Genomic DNA, 13240 nt, shown 5'->3' on the forward strand with positions numbered 1-13240 from the left:
GTGACCTTGAAGGACAAAGGAGAGTGAAAATCTTCCTGATGGGCAGAACTATGAGAGGTGTACCTGGTTATCTACTTTGTGTTGAAGAAATGGGCTTAGGTGAGAATGCATATAGATATCTGGGCAGTAGCCAGTAGCTCGGTTGTCTGGACAGGAAATATACTAGAATCAGAGACAAGGAAGTCTGGTGTAGAGGATATGGATGGATGGATGGGAGTGAGCATGAGTGTGATGGTCTTTGTGTCACACGTAATGTGCACCAAAAAGCATCGACCATAGCAGAGGCTTTGAACACAAGTAGACAAGCTGGCTCAGCCACTTGACATTAGCCAGCCTTCATCATCAGCCACCCCAGAACTGGCATGATGGGCAAATGAAAGGAGTGGCCATGGTGATCGAGACAGAGGCTACTGACAAGATCTAGCTACTGCTACCTCTGAACGTCTGACTTGTCAGCAGTAGAGACCACTGCTGAACACCGGATATGGTATCACATCTTGAGAAGACCAAACAGTCACCTTGTGACAGGTCAATTATGTCACTTCCTTTCTTCCTGGAAGGATCAGCAGTTGGTTTTCATAGGGAAAGATGCTTATTCTGGGCATGTCTTGCCTTTTCTGCCCATAGAGTAAGCCTCACACAGCATCCTCATCTGGAAGCTTATTGAACTGCAAACTACAGCCACTGTCAAAGTACTTTGGATTCCTTGTCTCCTGGTCCAAGCAGGACAGAAGAGGTGTCACTGTCTTGGCAGGAGGTAGAGATGCTGCTACACACAGGGGGCAGGAGGAATTCATGTGGAGCTAGGTGACCCACTTGGGAGACTCTCAGGGCTCCCTGGCCCCTTGTAATTGTAAATGGACACATGTAGCCGCCCCAACCAGAGAAGTTGCCTCAGAAATGAAGGCTCGGGTTACACCAGGGAAGCCACCAAGACCTGCTGAAGTGATAGCTGAGGGCGGGGGAAATTTAGAATGGATAATGGAGGAGGTAGATGATGAGTACCAGTTATGCCCTGGTAGCAACTCCAACAATGCCCCTCCTCTAAGTTTTCCATTATGACTAGAGGCCATGGAACCTGGAAGAGCTACTCTCCAAAATTACAAGAAGTAGATCTATGCAGCTTAAGGGGTGCACTCTAGCTGCCATGGAAATGAACTGCTCAGATCTCCTGCTATGGGGAGTGGAATTGACTGACAACCCTTGCAGGCCCACCACCATGTTTACCCAGAAACCTCAATTCCCCTGGGCTGTTCCAACCATGACTGAGCACAGCTGGGGTACTATACAGAGCCATTCTTGTAGGTCATGGAATAACTATAACAGCTTTAGCTCAAAGACGCCCCATCAACCTGGCCAAACTTTCTCGGAACTGTGTTGCAGTTTGAGACTCATCTTACCCAAACCTCCTTCCTCCCTCCTCTCTCTTCATAGATGTCATCATGAGCTCATCAGTGACTTTGACAAAAGCAGTTTTAGTGACAGGGGTGGATGACACCTGATTAGAATGTATTTAAGAGACAGTGGGAGAACAGGAATCGGAGATGCTCAGTACAAACAACTTTTTCGAGGTGTTTTTTTTTGCAAAGGGGAATTGAGAAACGGGGCAGGAGCTGACAGAGGAACTGAAGTCAAAGAAAGGATTCTTAAATATGAGAGATAACAGCATATAAGTATGCTGATAGAAATGATCCAGTAAAGGTAAGAAATTGCTGATATAAACAGAGAGTGAAGCACTGCTGGACTGATGCTGTTGAATAGGTGATAAAGGATGAGGTCACTGAGGGGGAATCTCTTCAAAGAGTATTTGCCCCAACTCCCTGCTTCTTCCAGGCCCAGGCTGTGCCTGGGATCAGTTAAACTAAAATTCTTGAAATAAAAGAAAATAATTTCCTACCCTTCCACACAGAGTATTGCATCAGCTCAGAAACTCACTTTTCAGTTCCCTTTTCGTAGTTGGCTATCTTGGAATTTAGCTTTGCATTTTGTGATTTCGACTATGCTCTTAAACTAATTTTGTAACTTTTACCCATCTCATGTTTTTGTGCCTGGAATTTTTTCTGGCTATTATCTTATTGCAAATGAGAGTCTTATTGCAAATGGGAGTGTCTTAGAGGGATTTTTCCCAACTGCAGATCTGATTAGGTTACTTCCCTACTTAAAATCCTTTGGTGGTTTACAGTTGCCAAAAGAAAAGTATCCAAGCTTCTCATGATGACATATACTACCTGTTTCTTTTCTCTCCAGGCTCCTAGCTGTCCATCCCTGCAGCCTCAGAAACCATCAATAATCAATAGTCAAATATGTCAGTTTTCCTAATCACTTTCCGACATTGGTGTCATTCTAAGGATGGCTTTCTTCACTCTAAGATTATAACACTGTTCTGTATTTAATATAGTGTTTTATTTGATTTTTTTACATTTCAGGTTTTAGTTCACTTAAAACTTTTCTTAATGATGTGAGTAATTAGCTCTACTTTTTTTTTCCACATTTTTAGCCAGTTGCTCCAATGCCCTTTCTACAATTTTAAATATTACTGATTTGAAATGAAGACTCGCATAGTTTCATTTACAGCACAGATTTGGGAGTCAGAGGGGTCTGGGTATCCATCTTGAGTGCCAGCTCTGCCTCTTCCCTGCTGTCGTGAGGATTCTGAGCGACAGTTTACGTGTGGCACTGGCACCAAGGGAGCACTTACTAATGTCAGTGTGTTGGGCATCATTATTACTTAGTGGTAGTAACAGGATTAATGGAGTTTTGAGGACTCTCTTCTATTCTGTTGATCTGCTCATCTATATCTGTGCCAGGTATAGATTTCTTGTAGTGTGATAGAATGTTTTAATATCGAATAGACAAAGGCCACTGTGTGGACTTTAATTTTTTGTACATAATTTTAAACATCTTTTTTATTGCACATATCATAATGCTTTTCTTTTTTTGTAGACATTTTAATTTATCATAGTCATAATAGGTACATTTTAAAAACTAAAAATCCTATTCTCTGGAACATGAGAAGACAATAAAGAGAAGCTAGGTGCTATTATACAAATGGAATATATGATCGTCAGTAGGACTATGTATGTGATTTTCAACCACATTCACATTACACACAGTTTTAAAATTACCTAATCTTACAATGACTTATTTGAAACCGTAGAGCTGATAGAGGATATATGCCATCTAAGTATCAGGTCAAGGGTATATAAAGACAATTTTATTGGTGGTCCTTACATGTTTGGGGAGAAGAGAACTATTTACAATATCTACCTATCATGTTTCAGGGGATATGTTTTAACAGTGAAGTTTTTATATTACAAAACAAGTTTAAGTATTCGTCATTTTAGAAATATCACTGAAACTAGAATGACATTTATTAGCTATATTCAAGGAACACAGTAAACTAGTTGATAAAATTTACCTATCTTAGAGAAAACCTTAGTCTGTAGAGACAGATAACATAGGATTTAGCTTTCAGACACACAGAAGGCAACACCCGCTATAATGTCAATCTTAGTAAAAGAGCTTACTGCCATGAATATTTAGGTACTTGGCCAACTCCTGACCTAAGAGGCATACAAAGTCAAAACAAGCAAAACACCCCAGGAATAATAAAAACCTCATTCCTTATCATTGCTTCATTTTTCTTCTTTTGTTTCAGGCTCCATATACATCCAGCACAGTGCTGCATTAGGGCGGCATATAAAAGCATCACTTTCATCTCCCAACTCTGTTAACTGTTCCAATGAAGACACACAAGTATACTGATCTTTTAACATATCTGGCAATTTAGAAATCTTGTGTTGAAGACGTCCAGAACGTTTAACTGGTGTTAGAAACTTCAGCTCTTTAAATGTAGAATTTATTTCATCAACCTGCATCTTCTTTTTTACACTTTGTACGTGTGGTGTAGTAGACACATTGTATTTAATTAAGCAACTCTCTCTAGTTTCTGTACTGGGAGTTTTAACATCATTGGCTGGATCTTTTGTTTTGTCATTTTGCTCTTGTTCACAATCTTGAAATACCACATTTCTGTGATGTTTATTGTCCATTTCTGGTGTTCCTGACTCTAGTTTAACACCAGTATCTTCAATGTTGACTTCTTGGATTTGTTCCTTGGTTGCACAAGCCTCTTCAAAAATTTCTCCAAAAGTAACTTTTTCTTGATTCTTCATTGTTAGAATATCTACAATTGCATGTTGCATCTCTTCGATAGGCTGAGCTCCTGCCAGAATGGCCTTCTCATAGATTGCGATAATATTTTCAATAGGACTTGTGAGTGGTTCAATACGCGCAAGGCATATCCAATATTTAACAAGTTTTTTGGCATCTGGAGTATTTTTAATCAGGTCATTCAATGTGTCCAATATTTCTTCTTTTGGGCAACCCTCACTGATTAGGTAAAGGCATTCAGAAACTGTCTTGTTTATTTTTTCAGTAAATAATCTTTGTTCATCTTCTTCTGCCATGGTAGTCCAAAAGGACCAAACTGGTTTTTCATTTTGTCCTTCAGGTTCAGGGTGGGTAACTACTGAGCTAGGAGGCCTTTTCAGCATTCTTCCTTTACCAGTTTTCTACTCACGCAGACAAGCATTTCTCTCTTTTGCAGTTTCTTTGGGCTGAGCAGATCTACTATTGATAGTTGCTTTTGCGATAGTATGTCTGTGCTGGTCAATGGTTTTTGACTTTTTTATCAGTTTGGTATTAGAAGATGAAGCAGGCCTGGCTATAATTTCTGATGTGATGTTTCTTGATAGTGCCTTATTTCTTTTTACTTCCTGAGAAGAAAAGGTTTTGACATTAGATAAAACTGAATTTAATTGCAGTCAACCTTTCTCAGGGGGCCCTTTCCGAATTGTAACATTGGCAGAGGTTCTACTGATGCCTCGGTTCATGGAGTCCTGGGTATTATTGTAGTGACTTCTAATAGAAGGACGCAAAAGTTGTCTGTTCTGACATGTAGTGCTCACAAATTTAGTGGTAGTCTTCATATCGGGGGCTCTCTCACTTTTCACTGTTATACTGCTGGTGTTTATAGGCTGAGGCTTTGTGGCTTCAGAGATAGTAGTTGAAAGTTTCTTTGTTGTTGCAGAATTCTCCTCTTTAACTTGTACAGGTTTTCTAAATGAATTAACATTTAGACTGAACAATTTGGCCACGATAAGATCCAAGCACAGGTTTCTTGAGCATGTTAGCATCTTGCTTTGGTTTTTTTAGTCATTTGGTTTCTTTTTATTATTGTCTTTAATGTGAAATGCTTGGTTTAATGTCATACATTGATTTTGGGGCTTATCTTTATTTGCTAACTGCAGGGTTTGATTATTATTCTCCAAATTATGTGTGTTGATTGCTATAGTTGAATTGGTTAATTCATTAGAAGATTTTAAAGGAATACAATTTTTTTCAATTGTTATATTATTTTTGCTCCTTGTAGGTCTACTGATATTTTCCTTATCAGCCATTTTTGTCTTAAGTTTCAGAACTTTTGTTTCTTCTTTGACTTGATCCTCAGATGTCATCGCTCTCTGGTCTTTACTACTGGATAATATCTGATTTTCCTGTTTGTATGCAAAAATAGTTTTTCTTTTGAACAGATGTTCCTTGAGGTTTTGTTTTCTTTGTTCTTTGAACATGGGATGGGCCCTCTGACTCGGGGGAAGCAGTAGGTCTTGTGGCACAGCTTGGGTGCTCGTTGCAGTGTGGGTAAGGAGTCACGCCTCGGATTTGACTGCTTCACAATCCCTCTGAGTCCGGAAGCACTGCCAAATAATGCTTTTCATTGCTCCTATTTCCCAAGTCATTCATTATTATAATGACATTCTAATGTTTTTTTAATATTTTTAAATTTAGGATTTTGGTATTCAGAATGGCATCTTAATTCAGAAGTTTTTTAACAGGTTATAGACAAAGGATTTCATACGGAAAAGTTGAATGGTTTAAGATTATTTGGATTGGTTTGATTTATCGTGAGGAAGAAATCAAGTTATTATTTTCCATTACTGTTGAGAATCAAATGAAGAAATAGGTTTAAATTGCAACATTGGTTTCAGTTCAACAAAAACAGAGATTTTTTTTTTTTAACATGAGTCTGATTAGGGATGTTAAATACTATTCTGGGATTTTAAAAAAATGTCTGATCTTCTCGCTCTCTCTTTCTCTCCCTCCTTCTCTCCATCTCTCCTTCCCTCCCTCCTTCCCTCCCTCCCTTCCTCCTTCCCTTTCTCCTTCTCTCTCTTATTCTGCCAAGGAAAGAGAACAAAACCCAGCTGGTTGCTTGAGGGGCTTCCTAACCTTATGATTGCACGAACTTTAACCTTTAATGCAGGCTAACCTGTATTTTGGGGGCTTTCCACACGTGTCAGGAACCAAAGTTCTGCCATCCTCATCAGAGTCCCACTCTAAATACATAGTTTTGCACAATAACACACATCTCTTAAAGAACTTATTTCCTTTGTCATAATCAGTTCCTCTTGCTTTGTCATTAGTATTTCAGGCATACTACTGAGTCATTATCGCTTCACATTCTCTCTTAAAAATATAGCTTTTCCTTTGTTTATTTTCTGCACATAGGTATATCATGGGGCAGGGAGTAGTGGGAAATGATCCATCACTGAGCACTATGATTTAGCACTCTGCGGTTTCTTTTGCTGTGTGTTTTTTTAAAACTCACACTAATTTTATTTAATGTTCTTCCCAACCTAATGCACATTATTGATGCTACTTTACATTTGAGGCAATTGCAAAGTATGGCCAGTGAGCTGGAAACAGAGAAATAATGGAGACTCATAGCATTGCAGTTTCCAGAAAGCTTCCAGTAACTTCATTGCTTTGGATTAACGTTAATCAACCAAATATTATCGAGAGTTAATATTATAGTGGATGTTGTATGAGATGTTGTGTAGTTATTCATGCATCATTCAGCAAATATATATTGAGAGCCAGCTGTTAGGTGCTGGGAATATACTGGTAAGAAAATAGAGATGAAGTTTTCAGTCTGGCAGGATTGGCAGACATAAGCGTTACAGGTGCTATGAAAAAAAGAGGTGTCAAATTTGTTTGTTCACCACACATTTCTTGACCACCTCCTTCTTTGTGCAAAGCACTGGAGTTACAAAAACTGGGAAGTGGATCAGCAGGGGTGGCCTGTGAGAGGAGTTGAGTAGGGGCTTTTCCAAGTTGTGAGTGAAACAGCTCCTCTCTGGTACTTGAGCCAAAGATCACCAGGGAGACAGTGTCAGAAATTCCCTTCCTGTCTTCCTACTGCCTGCCACCATTAGCGCCACCCATCACATGGACTGCCATTTCAAGTTGGGCAGTGGGAGCAACTGTGGAAGCCACCTCAAGATGGCAGGTGGAGATGTTGGCAGATGGGTCTTCAGTGGCCCTGGAAGGAAAGAGGCAGACAGAGAAATCCTCCCAACCACGGAAGGCTCTGAATAGGCCCAGGTGGGGGATAAGGATAGGTCTCTGTAGCCATGCTCTTCCCATGAGCTCTGGAAGTTGGAATTTTGATAGTTTTTCCAGCTTTGGTCTAAGCCCCAAGTCATATCAAAAGCGATGTCTTCCTTCCATCTCAACCATTCATTCATTCAACCAGCCATCAAATCAACTGGCCAAAAACTCACATTTCTCCCATCGACTGGCCTTTCACATAGAGCCTTTGGAGAATGCACGCCTAGGCTTTTATAAGAAAATTTATGTGATTTAATCGGTCCTTTCTCTTGGTTATATGAACAAAAGATGGTTTAATGCATGATTTACTGAACAGCAACAGATAATTCTAAGAGTTGATTGCCTTCTTCAGATATCTGAAGGGTTCTGTCAAGGAATGAAAATTAGATTTATTCTTTGGAGCCAGAGGGCAGAATGAGGACCAAAAAGGAAATGTTACATTGTTCACATCTCCATTCATTATAAGGGGGAGAGAGGTTATCTTTACAAAATGCTGCCTAATAGTGGAGTCAGCAACCCCAGGAGGTAGTGAGATTCTTTTTTTAAATTTAATTTTCAATTACAGTTGACATATAATATTATAGTGGTTTCAAGTGTACAAAATAGTGATTAGACAATTATACATCTTATGAAGTGAACACCCTGATAAATCTAGTACCCATCTGGCATCATACATAGTTATTACAATATTATTGACTATATTATCTATGCTGTGCATTTATATCACCATGACTATTTTTATAACAGTCAATTTGTACTTCTTAATCTCTTTCACTTTTTTTCACTCATTCCCTGAATCCCCCTCACATCTGGTGACTATCAATTTATTCTCTGTATGTATGAGTTTGTTTCTGTTTTGTTTGTTTATTTTGTTCACTGCATTCCACGTATAAGTGAAAACATATGATATTTGTCATTCTCTGTCTGACTTACACTTAGCATAATAGAGTCTAAGTCCATCCATGTTGTTGCAAATGTCAGGCTTTCATTGTTTTTTATGGCTGAGTAATGTTCCATTGTACATATGTACCACCTCTCCTTTATCCATTTGTGTGTCAGTAGACACTTAAGTTGCTTCCATATCTTGACTGTTGTAAATAATGCTGCAATGAACATAGGGGTGCATATATCTTTTCATGTTAGTGTTTTGGATTTCTTCAGATAAATACCCAGAAGTGGAAATGCTGGGTCACATGGTAGTTCTATTTTTAATTTTTTAAAAAACCTCCATACTGTTTTCTATAGCGGCTGCATCAGGTTTCAATCCCACGGTTCATGAGGGTTCCCTTTTCTCCACATCTTCGCCAACATGTGTTGTTTGTTGATTTACTGATGATAGCCATTCTGACAGGTGTGGGGTGATATCTCATTGTGGTTTTAATTTGCATTTCCCTGATGATTAGTGACGTTGAGCATCTTTTCATAAGTTTGTTGGCCATCTGTATGTCTTCTTTGGAGAAATGTCTATTCAGGTCCTCTGCCTATTTTTTAATTGAATTGTTTGGTTTTTTTATGTTAAGTTGTATGAGTTCCTTATGGGGATATTAGCCCCTTATCGATGTATCATTGGGGATATCTTCTCCCATTCAGTAGGTTGTCTTTTCGTTTTGTTGATGGTTTTTTTCACTGTGCAAAAACTTTTTAGTTTGATATAGTCTCATTTGTTTTTGTGTTTGTTTCCCTTGCCCGAGGAGACACATCCAAAAAAATATTGCTGAGAGCGATGTCAAAGAGTTTACCGCTTATGTTTTCTTGTAGGAGTTTTATGGTTTCAGGTCTTACATTTAAGTCTTTAATCCATTTTGAGTTTATTTTTTTATATGGTGTAAGAAAGTGGTTTACTTTCTTTCTTTCCTTCCTTCCTTCCTTCCTTCCTTCCTTCCTTCCTTCCTTCCTTCCTTCCTTCCTTCCTTCCTTCCTTCTTTCTTTTGCATGTATTTGTTCAGTTTTCCCAACACCATTTTTTGAAGAGATTGTCTTTACCCCATTGTATAGTCTTGCCTCCTTTGTCATAGATTAAATGACTGTATAGGCATGAGTTTATTTCTGGGCTCTCTATTCTGTTCCGTTGATCTATGTGTCTGTTTTTATGCCAGTACAATGCAATTTTGATTACTATGGCCTTGTAGTATAGTTTGATATCAGTTAGGATGATGCCTCCAGCTTTGTTCTTCCTTCTCAAGATTGCTGTGGCTATTGCTTTAGTGGTTCCACATAAATTTTAGGATTATTTGTTCTGGTTCTGTGAAAAAATGCCATTGGCATTTTGATAAGGATTGCATTGAATCTGTCAATTGCTTTGGGTAGTATGGACATTTTAACAATGTTAATGGTAGTGAGATTCTTGACTCAAGAAATAGTAAATCGAAGATTGCAAAATCCTTTAGTGGTTATTCTGTATACGAGAGAGGGATATATGCGAGAGACGGTAGGAACGCAGAGTCATAGCATCCACAAGTCAATATGATGTGAATGCTCATGTTTAAACACATACATATGTTTAAAACACATATTTACCAGTATTTTAAACAGAGTAGAACTTAGATTTTTCTTCATTAAAAAAATACCTAAAATGAGAAAAGAGACTACAGCCACGGTTGGGGCTTAGATCTTATAAATGTCAGGGCATAGGTAACGTTCCTTTACATTCTATTTTTCACACTTACTGCTCAGCATTAATTAGGAAAAGTGGCCTAGGGTACGACTAACAATCTGCCTGGGCATCCAAAGGCAGAATCTGGATCAGCCATCAAAAGACCCAGGTAAAATTGAGTGTGGACCCTTGATGTTCTCCAACCTTTCTGTAGCTTTCTCCTGCCTCAAACAGACCCTGTTCCTTGAACTGTAAGTCCCCAAATGATTATGCTGCCTCTCTGCAGTCCAAACCTGACCCCCACCTTCAGGGTCTTTGTTGTAGAAAGACATCCATTACTTATATCCATTACTCGTCTTTCCCCTCTTCAACCTCTTCCCTAATGGATTCCTTCTTAAACTTTCCATTCTGCTTAGTCTCCAAAGATAACAATCTGAGAAATTTATGTTAGTGTTTTGAATGACCGCTGGCTCACCTATCCTTAGGAAACAAGAATATAAGTGGAGGTGGTTTGGAATATGTGTGGTGGGTTAGGAAGGCCTGGGGAAAACCCTTCTTTTTCTTGTCCTCAGTCCTTTGTGTCAGACAGCCTGGAAGCCCACTTGGAATAGGGTCCAAGATTCTAACAAACTTCTAACAAACTCCCAGGCCGCGCTGTACTCTGCAGCACAGAACGGCTCTCCCTGACCACCTCTTCCTACCACCTGCCCATAATAGAACTTTAAAATTGGAAGGGATCTTGAAAATCTTACCTAGTTAACCTCTAAAATATTGGTCTATAGAGTGACTGTATCTGAATCACGGGGTGGGGATGAGGGTGGGGGGAGCTTCAAAACCCTCAAGAGGTTCCCAGAGGCTCTGATTCAGTAGCTCTGTGGGAGGTCCCAGGCATCTATATTCTTTCGAAGCTCTTCAGGACAATTGGAGGAGCAAAAAGGCTTAGGGCCGGCCGTTAACAACCTTCTCATTTTATAAACAAGGAAACGGTCATGAGTGGTTACGTGATCTGCCCAACAAGACCCAGTTAGTGATGGCATCAGGATTAAAACTTAGAGACCCATTTTCAGCCCACCACCCTGCTAGTTCCTCTTTGGCTGCCTGGGGCAGTTGCTTCCTCTAAGAAAAGAAAACAATTTCCTACCCCTGAATAAATGATTCTTAAGTATAAAATGAAACTCAAGTCCATTGCTGTTTAATTGGGTGCCATTTCACCCAGAACATTTCTTCATGCTGGAAGCAAGCCCAAAGAGTTGTAATGTGAATTACTTTCTATCCTACTCGAAAAGGAAGTTGCTTGGAGAAGTGCACTATAGAAATGGTAGTGTTTCCCATTATATTTCCCTGGGAGATAATTTCATAGTTTAAAAGCGCTCTGTCCCTGGGTGTTTGTCTGATGCCCAATGAAAATATTGACGCTTTCAATGATTTCCACACAATCAGCAACCCTGCAATTGACATTCTTTGTCAACTGTTTCTTTGTTCTTAGAATTGGAAGCTTTTGTGTTTATTTTCATCCCTCATGCCATAGCTCTGGTGTGGGGTTGCGTTTACCTGGTCTCGTTGATTTCAGGTGAAACACTGAAACTTTGCACAAATTTGCACATTCTCCCTCCTTACTGAGTGGAGCAAATTCAGAGAATGGAACTGTGGTTTGGATTGTTTCCTGCGGTCTGTGTTGAGCATTCCTCCTTCACCATTTTTGGTTATTTCTCTTTGGGAAGAAGAAAATCTCTATTTACGTTAAAGAAAGTATATGCTGGTCTCGTCCCACCTAAACAAGTAAGGTTGTGGAAGGTACCACGGCTTGGGAGGGCTTTCTTTACATTATCTGCATCTCAGACCCAGACCTCTTCCTCTCCACTCACAGTGGGACACCTCAGCCCAGGGACCTCTCCTCCCTGGTCCTGAAGCCACGCTGGGCTGCTCTGGCAACCAGACTGCAGCCTATGGACACCACCTGAAGGAGTTTCCTGAGAAACAGAACATCTAGTGACCCATCTCTGGATTTCTCTGCTGGAGACAAATCTGTTCTCATCCTATGAATGCTGCCTCTAGTGAAAAAAGGGGAAGACAGGAAGAGACTGCTTTGGAGTGAAATTTCTCTCTGGAGCAGTTTTTAACTAAGTGGCTTAAGATTGAGTCTCATTTATAGGACATTATACACATTTCTGGGGCAATGGGTTTCAGCAGGTGCTCTCATTGTGTAATGGACCAAGCCCTGGACTAAGAGGGGGAGGGTTGAGTGCTGGGCTCAACTCCCTCTGCATGATGGGGTGTCCTAGGGAGCTTCCGGCTTCCCATCCTTATAATGGGATAATGTCACCCTGACTATTTAAAATGAGAGGAGATACATAAAAGCACTTGGTAAGCTATAAACCTTGAAACAAATATAAGACGGTACTGTTACCACCCAGAAAACATGTTCCATATGTTGTGTGTAATTGTTGGTCTTCCGTATTAGGCTTTTATAAGCTGTGTAAAAGATGGTGTGGCAGCTGTGTGGCGGCTGTGAAAATTCTCCTCTCACATCAGCTCCTCTGGGAGCAGAGTCTACTGAGTCCCAGCTGCTGAGCTCTGAAGGACAGCACAGTGTCAGCACCAGGCATGCTTTCCAGGTCCTGCTCTCCACCCATGGCTAAGTGTGGCAGGCATCCTAAGACATGGGAAACACAGGCTCCTCTGAAGGGTCATTTGGTCTGATTTTGGCTGAGGACTCCTCGTTAGTCTTGCTGGAACTTTCCTAGAAACTGCAGAGCACTTTCAGACTTCCCTCCCTCCCTCCCTCCCTCCCTCCCTTTTTCGCATCTGTCCTTCAAAGGAGTCAGAACTCATTGCAATGTGATGGTTACCTCTGCCTCCCTCCTCATTTTCTCCGCTGATGTTGTCTCTCTCTCTCTCTCTCTCTCTCTCTCTCTCTCTCTCTCTCTCTCTCTTTAAGTTTCTTGTTCGCATGACATTCTTTTTTTAAAACTTTTATTAATTTTAAGTGTGTTTTTCCAGGACCTATCGTCTCCAAGTCAAATAGTTGTTTCAATCTAGTTGTGGAAGGCACAGCTCATAGTGGCCTATGTAGGGGTCGAACCAGCAACCCTGGTATTACGAGCAATGTGCTCTAACCAATTGAGCTAACTGGCTGCTCCTGTGTCTTCATCGCTTAAGACAAATCCCTTGCCGGTCTTAATCTTATTTTAGTAT

General features: G+C 40.2%; 1 protein-coding gene across 1 annotated transcript; it reads right to left on the minus strand.

The window, feature by feature from the left end:
• Positions 1 to 3635: 3635 nt before the first annotated feature.
• LOC109444440 (cytoskeleton-associated protein 2) lies at positions 3636 to 7636 on the minus strand. Its single transcript, XM_074329177.1, is given in 5 exon segments — positions 3636 to 5135; positions 5137 to 5219; positions 5222 to 5688; positions 7262 to 7384; positions 7626 to 7636. Coding segments are annotated over 5 exon segments (2184 nt in total).
• Positions 7637 to 13240: the final 5604 nt, after the last annotated feature.

This window comes from Rhinolophus sinicus, linkage group LG03, assembly GCF_036562045.2.
Source record: "Rhinolophus sinicus isolate RSC01 linkage group LG03, ASM3656204v1, whole genome shotgun sequence".
Lineage (NCBI taxonomy): Eukaryota > Metazoa > Chordata > Mammalia > Chiroptera > Rhinolophidae > Rhinolophus > Rhinolophus sinicus.